Below are 22,134 nucleotides of genomic sequence, written 5' to 3'. Positions count from 1 at the left end.
AAATAAGTTTCTCAAAAAGATGTAACTCATTTCTATAGCCTACGATATGTATTTAGCATTTCTATATGATCGTGTCAAGTAAAGAGTATTTTGTAGAGAAACTACCTCTACAGTCAGTGTTCAAGGAACTAAAATTCGTTCTCAAGTTATGTGAACAGTAAAATCAAAATGTTTAGAAGTGTTTTGTGTAGTTATGTGCCAGTTTCTCCACTAGTAACGTTTCGGTGGGTAAATCATGTTGGCAATGTTGTCAATGGACAAAATATTTCAGTTTTTTTTTTTTTTATTATTATTATTATTTATTTTGCTATTTCTTTTCTTTAGCCTAAGTCACATGGCAAATTAAGTCTTCGGTATGCTAATTTATAAACTATAATCTTTGGAAGTAGCTATTATGATTTTATAGTTAGAAGATTCAGGTAAAAATGATAATTAATTTGGTTTAGGTACTGAGAAATACTAGTTATCAAAATTTTTCACTACTTTGTTTTAGACTTTTCATGGTTCGGAGACTAAAGTTAATGATTGGTGTATGTGTCTAGCAAGATTGGCAGAGATTCGTGAAGTATCGAAATGTGCATAGGACAGTTATGGATTTCAATGGATTGGAGCAGTACCGCTATTTCAGACTTTGCCATGAAGGCAAAATTGTCCACCGACAGAAGAGTTTCACAATTTTTATTTCCGAGCTGCGAAAGGAGAAAAGAAAATATGGTGATCAAAAAAAAAAAAAAAAAAAAAAAAAAAAAAAAAAAAAATGGAATTCCAGATTTTCAACGGATTTACACGTTTCATTACCGATAGATACCGAAAGAGTGACTTTTTGACGTTTGTCTGTCAGTTGGTCCTCATACACACCCGCCTAGAGGCCATACCGTTCAACATATCTGAACCAAACATTAAACTTAAGGTTTTCGTGTGATTCTCCAGGGATGATTGAATTTTCTTCCTACCTCTAAAAATAAGGATAGTATACTGAAGGGTGACTCCACTTGAGAAAGGCATATATTCTTAATTACATTATAATAAGTTACAAGACGCTATCATTCTTTAGATTTAGCTTCTATGTTTGATAGAATATGTATTGCATGCTACATGTGCTTCATAAGCAGAAATAAAAGAATAAAGGAAGACAAAGTTTTCCAAATTTGTTTTTATTGGCAGCGTCGGTCAAAGATGATCGTCTTTCAAGAGTCAGGAATAGAGAACTGTTCATCATCAATAGGGTCACGAACAATAGGAAAAATTTAATAATATTGAATGCTAATTGGACTAATAAAGCTCAAATCGCACCGTTGACAGTCTTCAAGACTACTAATTCAAAGAGACCGGAACCTCTTTCACAGACATTTGTATCGAAAAACATTTCTGAAAAGTTGTTACTGAAAACATTTCCTGTTACTATGAAGTAGAAGAGGGAGATTTTTTTTATTAAGTTAATGGATTTGTTATGTGTATGAAAGATCAATAAATAAATAAATAAATGCAAAGTCAGTTTAAGACAATTTCTAAACTATTTTGGCCTTTGACAACACTGCCAGTTCAATTTGTTAACTAAAATTAGAAATAGTTGGACAAACTCATCTACAAATATTTACTCTTATCTTTTACATATCATGAAAGTGTGGTACAATCGTACCAACGGCACATTATATTTTCCCGGTAAAATAGAAAATTTTATAGACAAGTCATACGAAATTTCAAGTAATGAGTTACATCTTATTGAAATGTTCATTGGTCAAATATGTATAATACATATTCATTATGGTCACTGTGTGACAGGAAAGAAAGAAAGAAAATTAGAAATATATAAAGTTCTCCATTGCATGGCAACATTTATGTTGTTGGATTGGATAAAACAAAAATTTGCGATAAAATTTCGGTGGTTGCTTAAGCCCGAAAGCCACCCTTTAAATATACCACTGCATAGAATACAATATTAAATATCTTGCGTTGATTCAAATGAAGTTCCTTCTGGGCATTAATATTTCTAGTGAAGTCATTATTACGTGATGCATTAATTAAATGCAGTGTTGTACTTACTTTAAAGTGGGAGATGCAAGTAACAAACGGTTACCCAGGAAATTTGACAGCTTACTGTAAGAATGTATTTTCTTTTTCCTCTCCCTCCATTTTCAAATATGCAGGAAATGAAAACAGCATGTAAGGAGGAAATTTTTCTCACCCCCCCCCCCCCCGCAAATCCTAGACAGAGGAAAATATTAACTGCACTTTAAAATATTTGTAGTGGAGCTAAATAGGAATATTCGATTAATACACATTGTGTGTTTTCTTCGCGTAAATATTTGTTGAATAATAATAATAATAATAATAATAATAATAATAATAATAATAATAATAATAATAATAATAATAATAATAATAATAATAATAATAATAATAATAATAGACTACTTTCCGTCTACTTTTCTTATAAAATATTCATTTTTTCTTGTTAAATTAAAGAACAGCAAAAAACTATTATGTATACATGCACATAAATTTAACTCTAAACAGTGTTCGAAATACAACTAAGAAAGTTCTTTAAAATGAATAGATTTGGCAGTTTTTATTTTGTTTAACTCAATAAGAAAAATAGAATTTTGACCATAATTGTAAACATTTTATGGTACAGTAAAAGTTATTTGTGTTATTAGTTTATCGGGCCTACCCTACTTGTGAGATTACGCTTCGCCACTGAATATAAATAGTGGATAAATAAGTAACAGAAAGAAATCAAGAATAGAAAAATTCAGCCTGAAGTTGCTGTTATGTGCCAGACCAATAGAAATTCATCCACATCGATTACTGAGGAAGTTATGTCGGAAAGACGGAGAATATAGGAAAAAAAAAAAAAAAAAAAGAGAGAGATCATTGAGAGACAGAAGTAATGGCAGCTGCCGCAAAAATGAAGGTTGAGTCAATTCATTCTAAGTGATCAAGCATGTGCCGCTCGACTATCCCCAAAAATTCTAATTTTTTCATGACTGTTTATCCTATATCAGGGTACTTCAAAACCACAAATAATTATTTTTTGCAACACCCCATGGCGACGCAGCGGCTACTGCCATTTTACGTTTTTTTGATTTTAGGCGTTTACGTTGGTTTGAATATCTCAGTATGTATTTGTCCGACCAAATTAAAAATTGCTGACGTCTCCAACTCGTGCAGAGCTAAAACTTTGATTTCTTAACATTTTTGCCTAAACCACTTGAAGGGGTGAAAACAGGGCCTATAGTAGCAACATTTTTGGACATTGAAAACATGTTAGGGAAGGGGAAACAACTGACGTAGAGGTCTGAATTTATGTGTGCATGTAGTCCGGGGTCATAAGTTAATATTAAAAAATTTACAGACCTGTAGCTGCTCCCAAAGGCCTGGAAAAAAATCGCAAAGTTGGGAACTATGCCAATTTGACATGTTTCACTGTTCAATATCTCCAAAATGGAGCCTGGATGGAAAAATCTGAAATTTTGGGAATAGTTAGTCCTTTAGTATACCATAACACACAACAAAGCGTGTTTTGTGTTTTTGAGCAGATGGGGGTCAGAGTATTAAGTAATGATATCATACTCTAGGAGGTGTTTTGTTCTTAAATTCAACTGAAAATTTGTTGTAGTGAAGTAAAATAAAGTAGGATGAATGGTTAGTCCAATCAAGGCTCTCAAGTTCGTTTCTTTCCTCTAGTTGTAACATTGTCTTATCACACCCACAGCAGCACTGGTAAAGAATGCCGCTATCAGTAGAAGACAAGGAAAGTTAAAATGCACACTTGACAAAAAAAAAAAAAAGTCCTTAAGTACTCCTTGCTTTTGCTACTTGATATATCAATGACATTCAATCATGTTTATTCTTGTTTTAACTGTCAACTCATGCAGGGTACGTTGTCCTTTCATTTGATCTACATTCCGCAGTCAGTGTTTACAGCGAGTAAGTGTTTACTGACTTGGGAATGAAGATCAAACGATGCTATTCCCAAAATTTCAGATTTTTCCATCCAAACCCATTGGAGATATTGGACAGTGAAACATGTCAAATTGGATAGTTCCCCAACTTTACGATTTTTTCCCAGGCCTTTGGGAGCAGCTACAGGTCTGAAATTTTTGTGTATTAACTTATGGGACCCCGGACTACATGCACACATAAATTCAGACCTCTACACCAGTTGTTTCCTCTTCCCAAACATGTTTTCAATGTCCAAAAATATTGCTACTGTAGGCCATGATTTCACTCCTTCAAGTGGTTTTAGGCATAAATGTTAAGAGATCAAAGTTTTAGCTCTGCACGAGTTGGAGACGCCCAATAATTTTCAATTTGGTAGGACAAATACATGCCGAGATATTCAAAACAACGTAAACGCCTCAAATCGAAAAGACGCAAAATGGCGGCAGCCGCTGCATCGCCATGAGATGGTGTAAAAAATAATTAATTGTGGTTTTGAAGTACCCTGGTATAGGTTAAACATTCATGAAAAAAATATATTTTTTTGAAAAGGTCGAGCGGCAATTTTTCTTTTTTCTCGATCACTTTGCATGAATTGATCCGGGTATTGATAAGTAACAATAAATAAATAAATATATGAATTAATTAAGTTCGGAAAGCTTGTTCTTATCAATGTTCGGGTTCGACTCTTATTTTGCCTAATTGTACTGGACTAGTACATTTTTTTATTTTTATTTATTTTTTTTTTTTAAAGGTGAGGGCATATATGAATCTAAAATATTTCAAAATTAAGTACAGTAGGTAACATGTGTACATCGTATTAGCTCGAACTGAATGTAGTTCAAGATGGAACATAAACATTCTACCTGATCACCAATATGTTCTAGAGAAACTTAAGCGGTACTCTGATGGCCTGTGGTAGGGCAGTAAGTACATACTGAACTACTTTTCTAGAGCTGAAATCTTTTTAAAAGTGAATTTCCTTTTCATACGTATAAAAAATAGACCTTTAATTATGCAATTTAAAAAATGTTATTTTGCTTAAATTACAAATATTCCTCTACCCTTTAAATAAATCCATACTGAACCAGTTACCGAAATTGTACAACATAAGTTACTTTGATTATTTTTTCCCTTGAAACACTGAACATAAAGTAACCATTTGTTTTATTATTGAGATCATGTGTATATTTTTACTACTTGTGATCCTGATCTGCTCACAGTTCCTGCAATCTAGCTTCGTCTATCGCACTAGGACTTTCACTTATTAGCCGAGCACAAAAAGGGTTGATCTTATGACTTCTGGCAAATCTACACACACTGATTTAGTTTGTATTCACTTTCAGTTAATTGCAGCTGGACCAATCTGCCAGATTTTCCAGAATTAAAATTAAATTTTCAGTTAATTAATTTACACGTTCATCATGTATTAAAATGGTAGTGTCATCTTCAGAAAGAGTTTGTACAGGATGAAAGTTAGTAGAAAGATAATTTATTGTACAAAAGAAATGGCAAAGAATCAAGAATAGAGCCTTAAGAAATATCTATATTAGTTTGCTTGTAGCTTGATGGACGGATTTCAAGAGTACTATTATAAGTTAAAAATGTTTGATTTCTGTACAACCTTTCTATTATATAAATAAGTTTCTATTAAGTCATGACATGTCTTTCTTACATCATATAAATGCAGTGTGTTTAGTAATGGCTTATAATTTACTATATCAAAAGCTTTCCATAAAAAAATATACAATGAATTGCTTGTTTTTTAATAATAGTATGATATTCTATAGTAAGGGGAAGATAGTTGTTTCTGTATTCGAACCTTTTCTAAAACCGCATTGCAGGACACGAAATATCAGGCCTGATTCCAGAACACAGACCAAAGAGTTTGATCGCAATTTTTCGAAGCAAACTAAGTGAAGCCAAATTCCTATCGCCGAACTAAAATATTTTCCTCAAATTTCGACGCCTTGCCATAGTGGAAAGAACTTAATACAGAGTGCCAACCCAACCGTGAAACCACGAATAAGCTGTGGATTTCGAATACCGTGAATAAACCGAGAATAAGCCGTGAATTTCGTATACCGTGAACAAACCGGGAATAAGTCGCGAATTTCGTTCTGGAAAACTCAAAATAAAAGAAAAAACTTACCAGATGAAAATAAAAGTCGTTTTGAGTTGCAAAACTGTGCTTTGAAACTATTTAAAATTGTAAGCTGGGGGAGAGGGAAGGGCGGCGCAGACAACAGAAATTTTGGGTTTAAAAAGACCATAGCTAAGTTATATTTTGTTTAATATACTATTTGTAATTCAAGATACAATATGCAACGGAGCCGACTTTCCAAAATTTATGTGGGTGCATATCAATGGTGGGAAGTGTTATATGTTTTCAGGGGAGTCTCGATGTTTTTTGATTGAGTTCTTTTTAGTTAAAAACTTTTATGATCACTGTCATAAAGGGCTGTGCTCGATTCTATTCACAATATAGTTCCATTTTTTTAGTGTGGGGACTGCTTTTGACTATACCAGAGACAGGCAAGGAATGGGGGAGTGTGTTACTTGGTTGCCTTTGCACAAACACATTTGAAACAAATAATTATGTTTTAGACGTTATAAATTATAACTTCAATCTCAATGTTTTAATTGCTTATTATTTTTTTGATAATGAGAAGTGAGAAATATTTATTTTGTTTCTATCAAACTAAAAATCTTGTGGGTTTGGCGCAACCACAGGATTATTTGTATGAGTGCTGGAGCCCCGGAGCACCCACGTAGTCAGCGCGCATGCACCACTGATACAGACTCTTCTAGCTAAACTCATTAATAAATAGGAGCTATGATTGTAATCAGTATTTGACAGCGATAACTACTTTAATATCTTGTAGTGTGCCCTCCGTTTTGCCAACAATAAAATGAGTAATCGTGTTTATTTGATTATAACTGTCAACCTATACGCAATGAAACGGAACGTTGAAGTTTTTACTTATTAACTTTTAGATCTTCATTTAGCTAAATTGGTTTTGTGTTTTTAAATCTTAACTAGCTAAAGTGTTTCAGTTTACAACACGATTCAAAGTAACGGCGTAGTTGAAATGATCAAGACCCTTAAACTTTATCTTCCCTCATGTGTAATAAATAACTTCTCTGCCATAGAAATTTATTTTTCTTATCGTGTTAATAGTGGTATTTCAAGGTGATTATATTTCGTCAACTTTTAAACTGTGTACTAAGCAAAGTTATATACAGTATATACTATTCAGCCAAAACATTATGACTACTCGCTACTTGTTTGAACAAAGTCGTTGAGCTTTCGTAAGAGTCACGAGGCACAACACAACGACGACGGTGACAGAACTCTCGCTCGATCAGTCAGAGTTGTTCTTGTGGGTAGAATTAGGAAGGCCGGCGATATATAGGGGCCAGTTTGTGGTCAGACAGCTAGGAACAAGCATTTCGGAAACAGTGTGACTTGTCAGGTGATCACGAGCTTCTGTGGTTAGTGTCTTCCAAAGATGGGAAAAGGACGGTAAAACCGGCACCAAATGACAAGGCGCTGGGCGGTCATACATCATTAAACATGTCGACTATGGAGGTTGGTGCAACAGGATAGTGCCTAAACTGTGGCACAATTAATCCACAAAGCACGAGTGTGTCTGAGGACATATTCATGGTACACTGTTGGATATGGGCCTTCACCCCCAAGTCTTTCTATGTACCAATATTAACCACATGAAATCGTCGATTACAACTAGAGTGAGAACGTAGCCATGGACCACCGAAGAATGGTACAGCGTTGCGTGGTCTCATAAATGACGATACTGCCTTTATCAAATCGATGCCGGACCAGAACTCGTTTCTAGAACATCTATTCAAGACGTGCACAGTTGGACGACGACAGACTGTTGGTGACTCCACTATGATTTGAGGAATCTTCACATGGTCATTCGTGGGCCCAGTAGTGCTTGTGAAGGGCACCATGACTGCTTCTAACTATCAAGAGGTTATTACTGATCATTTACACCTGTTCATGTATCTTGGTATTTTTCAATTCATTCAGTCTTAACCCAGTTGAAAACTTTTGAGATGTCATTGAATGTCAGATCCAAGCTCATCGCGGAATTTACAGGAATTAAAGACTTGTGTGTGTAGATGCAGTGGGCCATGCCTCAAGCCACCTACCAAGGCCTCACCGCTTCCATGCCAAACCCCATTGCTGCTCTCCTGTGAGCTAAAGTGGACATACCAAATATTAGGTAGGTGATCATAATGTTTTGGCTGGTCAATATATATAATATGACAAATACCGTGTGCTTCGGTTTTCTTGAGGTACTTTCGTTTCCTCCCACTTTATTCCACCATTTGATTTATTTATTATCATATATATTTCACCAAGTATTAGTAAAGGAATAAATATATAAATTAATAAAACTTCATTGGCTCTGGAAAGAGTAGGCATAAGCTCCTTTCACTTTCTGTTTATATTTAAATTATTCTTGGATTAATCTTTCATAACTTGTCTGACGAAGGCGATGTTGCATCGCTGAAAGTGTTGCTCAAGTTTTTTAATACATGTTGAATATTTCCAAAGCTATCTTGACATTCTATCCCCGAAACATTTTGGTTCGTAACTATTATCAGATAAGGGAGATATAGGAAAGCTAATAATAAAACGGTTAGAAATATATTCTTAAGGAGGAAAAACCGTCTATCATCTAGAAACTTAGAATGACTGAATACTTTTTCCTGTGACTCTGGATACTTTGTTTAAACTTCCTGTTACTAGGAAACAAAGCCGCTTTACAATGCAGACTGAGCGGATATTTATATGCTGTAAAACTTAGAAAATCACACAGCAAAGAAAGAAAAAAATAAAAGGTAGTAAGTTTTTTAGACTACGAGGATTGTTTCTGTATTTCACCAAAATTAAAAATAAAAGAAAAAGAAATAAAAAAAAACAACTTATTTTGACATTAGCCTAAGATTTCATCTGTTATTAAAAAAAATTAATATCTGTACTGGATTAGTCATGTAAAAATATAATTTCGTATTAATTTAAGAATAAATTTAAAATATATGCTAAATGATTTAAACTAGTGATATAAGATGACTGCCAATCACTGCTTATTCCTATAGAAAAGAATTTAACACGATAGTTCAAAAACTTTTTACAAATTGTATTTTCAGATATCGAATACGTATCATATTGCTATAATTAGTAGTAGACAATAAATGTTATAGCTAACAATTAAAATAAACTGTACAAATCTTATACTTTTCCTTTTCAGCGCTCAGTCTTGTTCCGCACAGATAGCTCAGCCAAACTGTATGGTGACAACATAGAAACTGAGCATAGAACCATCACCAGTATATCTTCTCCTGAATCGTTTGTCTCTGCACAAGATGAGGTATGCCTAACTTTGAATTTTCATACACTAAAAAACTATCTTGTAGTATTATTATTTTACTTTAGTAATAGTTGTGTTAATAGTTATAGGACTGATGCCTTCCATCTACCTTCGAACTTCCAATATTATTATAATTACTAATTGATACTAAAGGGTACATTTAATATAAAAATTAAACCTACTTTGTATCCAGTCTTCGTCATCTCGTATGTGATTATACTCCTCGATATTTCAGCCCTTGCTGGGACCTTGAACACGAGTATCTTGGTGCAGGCCGGAAGTGGAATGATAGTGGAATGATATCAGCCGAAAAAAGGAAAAAAAAAAACGTTTTTTTTTCGGAATACGTGGGGTATTTTTTACTTTACAGGACAAGAAAACATTTTAAAATGGTAAATTAATTTTGTCTAGCCTGCAGCAAATAGACTCGCAGTCAAGGTTCCAGCGCGAAGGTTAGAACCGAGGAGAATTATCTCATAAGAGACGAAAATAATTAGATACAAAGTAGGTTTAGATTTCCAACATCGTTGTTCATTCTATACTCAGTTCTAGGTAAATGCCTTGATTGAAGAGAAAGATAATAAATACATTAAGTAGAATTTACAAGTATCGATCTTTATACAATATCTAAAATTAAAACTGAATATTGGATTTTAATAAAGTAAAATATTTATATCGCAGTGTTAATATCAATACAGAGATTGATTCAGTTATATTGAGCCGAATTCAATGTACAGCTGTATCGCACATATGGAATCCATCACTGTGAAATTGCCGTGAGGCAAGTAACGGTATCTCATTAATCACGCAATAGAGCAGTGTGTTCGAGTATAGTCTGATGCCGCCGAAATTAAACATATTCCGGGAGGGGCTCATTGTGGCCCTTTCTGACGTTAAATTCACGGCGTCAGAGATCTTAGAAATGTGCAAAGTGCGTAATTTTCGTGTAGGTCGTGGCACTGTAAATCTCATTATAGCCTACGGTGTAGTGGACCCACATAGTTTTGGGCCCACTACACCGACATGAGCAGCTAGAAATCAGCCTCCCGTGAAGAGGATCTCGCCGCTATTGTGTGTGGTTCGGCGTGTGGTGACCTCCGAAAATATCCCTACACAGCGTGCGATAACCAACAATTGCCGCATATCGCAGGTGACAATCAATCGCATCATTCACAAGTATTTACGCCTTGTATTCGTTCGCAAGAGGCGTGTGCACGCTCTGAAATCCTGTCATGTGGGTGATCAAAAAAGGACAGCAGGAGGCTGTATGGATCGATGGAAGTTTGTTTGTTATCCTTCATTAGACGGTCTTTGCCATTGCATACAGAGAGAGTTTACCAAAAGGATTCGTGACTGCGACCGTTTCTCGTACAGGGGAAAAATGCGTCGAAGAAAAGTGGAGCGAAACGTCAAATCAGTGCCGCTACTGCCAGACTCATGTCATGACTGAAATGTACTACGGATGTGGCATGAAATACCAGCTTTGTACGGACAAGACATGAAGCAGGTTGAACTATACCAAGGACAAGGCATCCAGCCACACGGTGAAAACATCGCTGGAATTCTATCGGCATATGGAACAGGAAACTGGGATTTCGGCTATTTCCTTCTCTGTCATCCCTGTCAAGAGTCATTCCAGCCCAATGGACTACTGTGCTTTCGGATTTGTCAAGTGGAGCCTGTTCCATCATCGAGTCCGCACTCTGTCCAGCCTGTGGAAAACCTGTAAAGAAGAGTGGAATGCACAGCTGCAACGCGTCTCCTGGAATGGAAACTTCAACTAGTCCAACTTGGAATGTGGGCAATAGTCAATAGAGGTGGCCTGCAGACTGAATACAACCGGTGGTGGGTATACAGCATTTCCTAGGTAAGTGGCACATTCAAATTCTGCTCAATATAACTAAATCAACTTCTGTATTGCAAATGAGTTAAAATCAATTTAGTTTAGCTGTATTCTATCTGAATTCACTGATATTCTTCTTATGAACCTTTGTGGCCTTTGGATCGCTTACAAAAACTTTAGCAGATAACTCCAATTGGGAAAGTATTCGTAACGATACGTTTAGTAGGGATTCGGATGTAGCCTTAGTAAAAATGAAAAACTTCCATCATATCTTTTTTTTTTTTTTTTTTTTTTCACTACGAGCGCAACCAAGTAGTGCTAGGAAATATATGTTAGGTCAAAACTTCATTAGGTATTTGAACAAAGAAGAAAAGTGATAAAATTTGTTAGATTACGCTACATGAAAAGTTCTTATTTATTTCTTTATTTAATTTCCTAGTGAGCAAAATTCTAGTAGGAATTTCACAATGGTAAAAAAAGGAGAGAGAGAGAGAGAGATCACTAAAAGAAAATAAAAACTTGTTTGAAATCTTATGTATCCACATCTACTCAAGAAAACTCTCTGAAAATTTATAGGGCAGCGTATAGCTTGTCCAACAATTCACTGCCTGCACCTTTGAATCACCAAGTAACTATACCTCACGTTACGTTAGACATGGCCTCGTTCCAAATTATTAGCTAAGCTATGCGGAAATCTATATAAATATGTTAAATATTACGAAATAGTTTCCGTTTATATAGTAATAATTGCTTTGATTTTTCACCGGCAAGATAGTTAAAATTTTTCACTCGCTAAAGCGAACTAATAATCAATTTTCGTTCATTTTATTCTTTTCAATTCATCTAGGCCTGTGCCATGGGTAATGGCAAGTCGCGTCTAAAGAAATGCAGAATAATTTAATTTGTTTTTGTGTTAATCCTACAGAATGCAAACTAGTGGAGACTGAATTATCGTCGAAGATCAAACCTGAAATCATGATTACCAAGTGTAAGCACACTAACTACTCGCCTGTTCAGAATCAGTTGCAGCCCTTCTTCAGAATGTAATGATAATTAATGGAAGCTTTCCCGTTAGTATTTACCATGCATTTTATGATCTCATTCTCCATCCTACACCATCAAAATAAAGGATGTTGACAATAAATCAACTAATATTTTTAGTACGAAACGTCTTTTTTTTTTTTTTTTTTTTTTGTTAGTGGTATAATTTCAGTATTTTCAGCAAGTAGTAATTATCATAATATATTCTAAAAGGCCTTTTCTGTACCTGTAAGTTTTCCGGTTACCGCAAGACGTACCTTCATGTCTGAAAGTTATTCTGCCTTTCTTGAAATAACCTAGAGTGACTCAAAATAAACTTGGTTATTGATGATCACTAGGAATTCATAGCTAGGTAGTAGTTATATAAATATTGCTGTTATATGTTATCTTCATTAGCGTGTAAAATATAGATCTGAAGCTCAGTATGTTTTGATTTGATTCCTAGAATTAGTAATATTAATTTAGTTCTTCGTAAGTTCATTATCAAATCCTTTTATCCATTTTTACCTTCCCGTATCCTTTCAGGTGAAAGCTGATTCCGTAAGTCAATCCACGAACCTTTCCCAGCTGTCCTCTACTGAATCTACCATCCTCAATCTTGCTGAGATGTTAAGTTCATTCTCTCTCCATAATTTGAAACCTCTAATATTATCCGAAGGGTTCGAAGAAAAAGTAAATATTATGAATACCTAATTTCTGTTACTGTGTAGTATATTGTTTTCATAGTATTTGCTTTCTTATCGGGTGCTTTTTAAGTTATGTTGTATTCGGAAATCTGATGAATTCCAAACAAAGAGTCGCATCAACATGAAATAACAAAACATTTCTTAAACGTGAGACCTCTATCTGTGCTTTACCTTCGTTTAAGCACTCACATGTCGTTTCCGAAATCCTAAAATTACTTGTTGATTATTTTCATTTATATTGTCGTGAATAATCAAACTAATTTTCTCTTTAGTCATTTAAATTTAATATTTGCTCACATGCACTCTTCTCACAACAGGAATTCACAGGGTATAAAATTGGAGACGTTGCGAATCAAAAAGGAATTCTTTTTGATTAATCTGTCTCCCGCCAAATTATTCGTCTCGATGTCTCACCTGAAGGGCGAAATATGGGATACACCGACTTGTAGAAAGTAAACTACCATTATATTCCTTGTCTTCCTAATTGTGGAACACTTACTTGCAGGAATGCATTTACAGGGACAATGTTCTTCTTGAAGACCAATGGCCTATTAAATGTTACATAAAAATGGCACACCACACAGAATCCTTTAGTCTGTCTTATTTCGTAGCTTCAAAGTCATGTGATTACTCTTGCTTCCAAAATTCTACAGTTACGTCTATTCATGTTATTCTACACATGATTTGAAAACATATTAAGCCAAGAATAGCGGCATAATTTTTTTTAAAATCCAGTTTTGCGGATTTTCGTGTGAATGTTGTAATTTTCTTCGTTTTTAAGTCTTGTACTATTCTTATCTAATATGGTTTAGTGCTAGGTAGTTGTATGCTGTACTAGCACTCACTCTTAATTCTGTAGCCTTCTTCTTTTTTTGAGGGGGGGGGGGATTCCTAGACATACCCTTCTTCACTGATTCAAGAATTTTCATGCTGGCTTCAAGTCTACCTCAACGTGGTAAATCATCAACATTTGCATTTTATTTGAAATTCTTGAACTAATTTTTAATGCTAACGTCACTCTGAGCTTTCCTTGTGTAAGCTTTTTGGAAGTCACTGCACACTGCAATATACAATTAGAATTCAGCAAACCGCAAAACATAGGCTCCGTATCCTTAGCCGTCGCCATCTTACAAATCAACTGACTACTTGTTCGTGAGACGCTGTTGTCACAATGTTGTTGATTCCAAAATTGTTAATTATCACTTTTTTTTTTTTTTTTTTTTTTGGTAAGTTATTTCATGTTGATACAATTCAAATCCATAAACCACTCAACTTCCATATTTGTGGGACTTTTAAAACACCTTGTATTCCACACATTCCTCTTATATTTTTGGTTAATCACAGAATCAAGTAGTCAAAAATATCTTTGTTTTTTATGTATTTGTTATTCTTGTGCTTATTTACAAAACCAGAGTTTGTCGCATATTTAACAATTGGGAGAATATGATGTATTATAGTCAGAATGGTGCATAGATATTGGAAAATATATTCCTAACATTGACTTGATTAAAAAATATATCAATATTCAGTATCAAGCTTTACATTTGATTTGTTTGTTTTCGCTTTAGAAGTTAATGGACTAATACATGATAAAACATTATTAGTTTCTTTATTTAAGAATTCCTGTAACAATTTATGCACTGTTCCTTTCAATGCTGCTATTCCACAGACACCCTCAAGAGAATTATAAAGAAAAATAGAAAACTCTGTGAAATGCAACCAAAGTTTAGAAAGAAATAACTGGATCTCTATACCCATGTCTTTCATTATTATTATTATTATTAAAAAAAAAATTGGAATCATTATGTTTCCTTTTTAAATTTAGTAGTATTTCATCAATTTTTCTTCTGCACAGTAGCAGTTTCTTCATGTTACATACTATCGTTCTGTACTATAATGAAAATGTTTATTATATTCACGTATTAATAATAATAATAATAATAATAATAATAATAATAATAATAATAATAATAATAATAATAATAATAATAATAATAATAATAATAATAATAATAATAATAATAAGAAGAAGAAGAAGAAGAAGAAGAAGAAGAAGAAGAAAATAGCATGCACAAATATTGACAAATATAAGCTAAAATATAAACTTGAATTAGCTTAATCTCCAAGTGAGAAACATCCTACAATTGAATATTAGGAATGATTGTCAGTACTTTCTGCGTTTCAGTATTCCTCCTACAGATTTTTCTAGAGTAAATCCTTACATGAATTGAATGAAGACTGTCATTCTCTTTTGCTGGAAGTGATAAGCGCCCTGCTATTCTTTCTGTAACAAGGACCAGATGGGAAAATCGACTATAACCGGAACTGAGTTAAGGAAAACAAAGATAATCTTCTGGACTGTTGCCCCATTACATCGATTATCTATACAAAATGAAATTTATTTTCTACCTGCAAGAGTTACGTATTTTGCTTGTTCATAATAAGGAATTACATTCATTTATGTAATTCATAGTAGTTAAAAATTATAGATGTGTGCATATTTGAGTAGTGATAATACTTTTTTTTTTTTTTTTTTTTTTTTTTTGGAGTAATCAACTAACCGATTAAATTTTTTCCGGAATTCATTTTACGAAATGATAAGTTTTGTGTGTTGTCTGTATATGGTAGTTGGATGCTCACCTAGTGATATAACTTTTTGTGCTCAATTTCACATATACTTTAGTGAATGTATAGTGTTTTCACTAGATTGTGAATTCGTGCCACGGAAATGAGTTCGTATTTTTGTTTCTTGCGTCTAAAAGAACTGTGTTGACAAGACTGCAATCAAAGAATTTGGTCGATCAGGCCTATACTTGAATATATTTCAAAACGCAAAAAGTAACAGAGGTTTAAATATAGTACGAAATTGAGCAGAAAACGTGAACGATAATAATAATTGTGCATATGGTTTGAAGTAAGAAAAAAATGTTTATTTTGTTCTCCATGTCATTTACTCTCTGTTAATGGTTCACGATCTTGATTAGGCTACTTGCATGACTTATCTGAAAGTACTGACTATGCCAGATTCATATGGACATTGTGTTGAATCTCAGCCGGTCTATGTATTCCAAATATTGCAACTAAATTTAGTCATGCTTATCTTTACCCCAGAAAACACAATAAGCAATCGTTATATTCTGTTCAAAATACTAGACCATACGTATAAAGTTTTGAGGCACTTTTGAACTGACATGGATATTTAGGACATGACGAAAGAGAGTCAACTGAAAACCTCGGCGTATTCCTAGAACTTGCAAATTTCGTGAGCATTTTATCAATGCTGTAACTTACAAATTGATGTGCATAACTGTTAGGAGTATTTGTGTCATTGTTAGGGGTATGAGCGTTGGCGTCCGGAGAACACAAGCAAAAATAGATACAATCTGTTGGTTTTAACAGTCTATTTTCTTTTTTTCTTTTCTTTCTTTTTTTCACATTTGTACAGTACACAAATAAATAATCAACATTTTATAACAGAATAAACACTTGCAATTAATATTGGCAACGAACGACATAATTTTTAGCGACATAAAAATTAGTTTTTCTCGATTTTCTCCAAAACTATTCGTGGGAATTTAATCTCAAGCATGTAATGTTGTTCTGGTTGATGTCATCTTTCGACTGATCAACTTTGGACACTATTTTACTTGAACAGAAATTAAAGTTTAAGAGTTAATCATAATTTTGAGTTATATCTCATTAACCATATAATATATTGTCATTTTGTTAGTATCACAATGAAGAGCTTTATGATGCTGTATTTCAGTATCATTTTCACGTTAATAGGTAACATAGTTCTCGTACAGCATCAATTTCTAGCTTTACAAACAAATTCGATTATCTCAAAAACTACGCATTAGGTTTTCACACTCGCCCATATCATTTTCTTCAGCTTAATGAGATCTGTCGATTGCTGTGTGTTTCATGTTTGGGCTTTCTTTAATTGTAAAGGCTAATATTACAAAGGCATTTGACCGATTTTGTGTTTGGCAAAAACAATACAGAACAAATCGTTAGGCTCAATTTTTGAAATATGCCAACAGTAAGCTTAAACGGAAATGAATAATGCTCATTCGATTAGTGGAAAGATGTTTGTGAACTGTGAATGACGATATGAACTATGAAGTTAATAGCAGCACCTATGAAAAATTTTGAGGATTCTTTAGTCCAGAAAATAATGAAGACACAACTTCAGGTTAAATATTGTATGTAATGAATGTTATCTTAAAGAATGTACCTGAGGAAGAAATTAGCCAGATTTGTGAAGTTTGTATCGCTGATAAGTGGTTCAGTTAATGAGAAAGTATATGTTAAAGTGAAGTAGAATTACCAGTACTGTAATTACGTATATGGATACGCACGTTACATATGATACGTGCGTATATACAGTGATGTAAACTCATTATATTAGTGCAATTTTAATGTAAAGATCACCACAGTGGCTATCTTTATTGGAAGCAAAAGTTTCTCGTGAACTCTGATTGGCTCAGCAAGAATATGGAGTTTGAAATTTCAAATGATGAACACTGTCTGGGCAAGTCCTTGAGAAAATAGAGAAATCTCTCTCTCCTAAAATAGTCCAAGAATCACGAGGCTTACGCTATTCTTTGAAAGATGTGGAATCTCATTTTTCCACAAAACGATGCCTCATATATGTATTTTTTTGTTGCAATCAAGGCAATTAGAAGGACTAAAAGTGAATAAAGCTGGTGGTGATTTTGTTACAACAGAGTAAGTATGCGAGACTTGTCACTACTAAAGACAGGAGATTAGCGCTACTATGCTGGCAACAAACATCGTAAAGAGTCACATAGAGTAGCAGGTTGAATCACAAAAGAAGACCGAGAGAAAGTGCTATCTTCTCGCTTTCTGAACATCTTAATACCATAAAACTCTTAAATTTGTGAAGAGAAGGGCGTAATGTATCAAAAATTGCAACGTTAAAGTAGTAAGCGTCTTCAAAAAAAAAAATAAATAAATAAAATAAAATAAAATAAAATAAAATAAAAAATAAAATAAAATAAAATAAAAATAAAAATAATAAAAAAATCAATGCATGGATGCCAGTTTTTGAAATTAGGCAAATCATTTTTCTTTTGACGACTTCACAAATCTTGTTTTCCATATTGTCTACCAGGAATAAAAATGTGTCATTCATAGAAAGTAAATTTTGATAATTTTCTTATACGGATTTGTACTCCTACTATGAATTCGAGGGAAAGATTTTTATAAAAACCTAATAATGTCGAATAATATCGAAATAATCCTGTAATTCCATATCACGATGCAGAGATTTTGAACTTTTCTTTTTCTGCTGGTATCTGCTGAACAGAATAGATGAAACCTACAGTATATAAGCAATTGCAGGAATTCTAAATAAAGTAAGCGACTTATTTTCACAGTTTCTGTGCGTAATGAATCAGAGTTAATATATAGACAATTCTAGCAATATTGTATAACTTTTAAATCGTGATTTAACTTAAGGTTAGCGTTAACTAGGTAGATTTCAGTTAATGTAAATATATAGTAAACTTTTCATTTCTAATTCACATGCAAGTTATTTATAGAAACAATTACTTTACAGGTCAAGGAACTCTTGCTTGTACAGAGATCCGAATCTGTCAGAAGTTTCTAAAATATGGTTCTTTGGTTTACATTTCACTTGTATCTACTTCAGATAAAATTATCTAAATTTCATTCAAAATGTATATTTAAAACTGATTTAAATTCATGAATATTTCTTAGTCATATATGTATATGTATTTTTTACTCTCTCAAGATTTTTGTAAGATCTGTACTACAACCAAATTTTGATTTGCATGTTTATGCATAAGTAACTAAATAAAGATGTAACATCCAAATTAATCTTGTCATTTTGCTAACATATACGTTCATCGCAGTATCAAGTAAGTATTTTTTATCAATAAATTCTTATATGTTTTATAATTAATTCTATTTTTTTAGTAGCAAAGAGAGAGTCTCAGCAAGAACAAAAATTTCTGTTTAACATTTAGTTTATTAAACTAAGTTTTAATGTGCATGCATACTGTAAAAGCTCTTAACTGTGCAATGTGTATTGAATTGTTAATGGCATATTGATGAGGATAGAGAATCTGTGGAAACTAAGAACTCACTTTATCAGTATGGTTCAACCTTTCTTTAAAATAACTTCTTTAATTTTTCATCTTGCAGCTAAAAATTGTTAAACAAACGAAATTAAAACTCTTGGAATTTTTATCCATGATGATCTCAAAATTAATTATACATTTCAAATAAATATGTATAAAATAAATTTTATCTGTAGGGTTGATTCACTAAAATCAACAGAATGCTCAGACACGTACCGGAGATAGTAACTTGATAGTTAAAAACATAACCAAGGATTATAAGTCGAAACTAGAGAAAAATGATGATAATAATTGCACTTATTATAATTATTTTTAAACAACGAAGTCGAAGAAATTGTAATTTCTTTATATATATATATTGCGGAGAATTTGTATTGATCTTTATTTTCTATTTAATCTTTTATTATTTTAAGTATTCACTTAATCAGTCCAAGCAGAACCTATTTCATTTTACTTTCTAATGAGCTTAGAAATTATATATATATATAGCACTTATATTTAATTTTGTGAATAGCTCTTACAAATCGTGCAATTTGAATTACACTTAATTATTATTTTCTTTTAGAATTGCGAAGTTTTGTTTTTAATCTCCGATATACCAATTTTCATTATAAAATAAAATAGGTTATACCTAGTAGATGAACAACATTTAGAGTTTATTTGGGGTGGAAAATAGGGATGAAGTAAAAAGATGTATGATACGAAAGATAATTATCGCGTAGTTGATTTATATTCATGATAAGTTATCAGTCATTACGAGTCAAGGGATTTAGCCGTTTCTTCAAGTTCAATTGTTTTTTTACGTATCAGAAGGATACTAATTTTTCATTTCATTCTTATATATTACAATACATTTTTTGAAAAGTATTTAGCATTAATTGTCTCTTTTCATTTAATTCCTTACTTGACATGCTTTTTCTTCTCTATTTTGCTTATATTAATGAAGATTTAGGACTTATTTGATATTTGAATTGATATGCATGCAGAATCAATTCATCTTCATTGACAGCTGCGTACAAGAATCAATAGAGGCCCAAGAATAAAGCTTTTTCGTTCTCTTACGTCAGTATGTTGTAGTTTATACATGTATTTACTATTAGATTTAAATATAAAATTAGGTAGATTTAAATATCTCCATTGCTACAACATTCGTCATTCTGAGCATAATAAAAATTATCGTACACAAACTTTTAGTCACTTCTTTTGTGTGTATCTTTTCTTACATAGGTATTCATTATTATACTTTAAAGAGGTGCAAAAGTTGTTAACTTTTTGTTAGTTAATTTCCTAAAAACAGCAAACGTTTACAGTATTGTTTCTCTCTGTCAAGAAGACAATTTCTTTTAACAGACGAGTTTCACCTTCTGTTTACGTTCTGCATTCTGCGAGATATATCCTTGCATTGAATTTTTAGAGCCAGTAAAAAATTTCTAGGAGCTTTTTTGAAGTTATGATTGAATGTACAAGAATATTCACGAAATATGCAATTTTTAATACTTCTTCGCTGTATGTTTTGCAATTTTCACTCTCCTGCTGTGCTCCTCATAGTTTCTTTTATGAAAGATAATTTACCGTAAGCAGTTCAGTCTGATGAGACGAGAAATATCAGACTGAAGCTTAAAGGATTGCAAATAATTTCATGAGAGTGCAAGAATATTAGAAGTTTTTCTTTATTTTTTATAAACTTTTGTAAATAAAGTATTTTTAGAATCCCAAATTGTATTCAGATTTCCCTAATTTTTAAACTGTGAGTCTGTGGAGAATGATTAGAAAAACATAATGATGAAATATATTTTGTATGATATTCCACATTTAATAAGATTATATATAGATCTCTAAAATTATGCTTGTTACAGATCGCTGACTTAAAAGAATTCGAAGAATTCTCGGAAATTTTTCCAGATGTCGATAGCTTGCCACTGTACCATTCAGCACTGCAACAATTTGAAGATGGTGGTATTCCTTGCAGGTAAAAATAATGTTTATGAGTGCAATGTAAAAAATTCAGTTAATTTTTTTTATCAATTATGTATTTCAATGTCATACATTGTTACTACTCTAATAACACAATAATGTTAAGTTGATTCGAAAAATAAGTTACAATTTAAATACTTATTTTTAAAAATTAATTCTCAGGTTGGCTTTTATTGACCTAAAAGTACTAAATTTATACTTTGATTCGAAAAATAAGTTACAATTTAAATACTTATTTTTAAAAACTAATTCTCAGGTTGGCTTTTATTGACCTAAAAGTACTAAATTTATACTAACTTCGTAGTTCAATGAAGATTAAAAACGTGAAAAATTATACTTCGTTTATCTGCTGTAAACTTTTTCAAAGTAGTATAGATAACAAGGATGATTGTGTGTTATCTGTAAGGTTTCCTTCTTTCCTAGTATCTTTTTTAAGCTGCCTTTTAAATAACAATCTTACCTTCATTACTCTTTAAAAGTCTACAATAGAGACAATACTTCGGAGTTAAATAACTTTGAAGGTAATAGGATAAAATGAAGCCCTTAGATACTAAATTCCTTTCAATTTGGCTTTAAAACATGGAAAGAAATAGCAACGATCTATTGCAGCCTATAGTAAAAGAAGTTCTCGGTAGTTACATTTCAACGGACATACGAAAAGCTTATTCCTGTATATAAAAGCACCCATTAACCACCAGCTGACTACCCATTAACCAACTCATAACTACTTATTTTATTCATTTCTAATAAATTTCTTTCTCTTCTAAACTTTTTATTGTTACCTATATGTTATTACTTCAAGGACCTAATTTCGTAACATAGAAAGTCAAAGTGCCTTATACTGGAGGAATATTAGTTGACGCGTATAAGTGAATGACTGTGTAATCCAGCCAGTGGCGTATTTAGGGAAGTGGCTATCGGGCTTAATCCCCCCCCCCCACACACACACCGAATTAAATTCCTGTCACCACGGCATGGCGCGTCCTCAGGTTGCGGATCGAGAAGAAGGCCTCTGGATATAGAGGTTAGCTGCGAATATGTTGAATAAGCAATCGCGGACAGACGACAAGGAGTGGTCCTTCAGCTTGGGGGTTTGGGTAAGGCTAAGTAAGAAC

The 22,134-nt window shown here is 32.9% G+C and overlaps 1 protein-coding gene across 1 annotated transcript in view; it reads left to right on the top strand.

Moving 5' to 3' along the window:
• The window catches only part of Miga (mitoguardin), a 49,244-nt gene that overhangs the window by 605 nt on the left and 26,505 nt on the right, over positions 1-22,134 (top strand). The window contains exons 2-3 of the mRNA XM_081742864.1: positions 9,228-9,347; positions 20,902-21,014. Of these exons, the coding sequence (XP_081598990.1) occupies positions 9,228-9,347; positions 20,902-21,014 (233 nt within the window). The remainder of the gene's footprint in view (positions 1-9,227; positions 9,348-20,901; positions 21,015-22,134) is intronic.

Source organism: Thermobia domestica, chromosome 2 (genome assembly GCF_964235325.1).
Source record: "Thermobia domestica chromosome 2, izTheDome1.hap1.1, whole genome shotgun sequence".
NCBI lineage: Eukaryota > Metazoa > Arthropoda > Insecta > Zygentoma > Lepismatidae > Thermobia > Thermobia domestica.
Note: the sequence above shows the minus strand (reverse complement) of the source record. Positions and strands in the feature narration are given on the sequence as shown.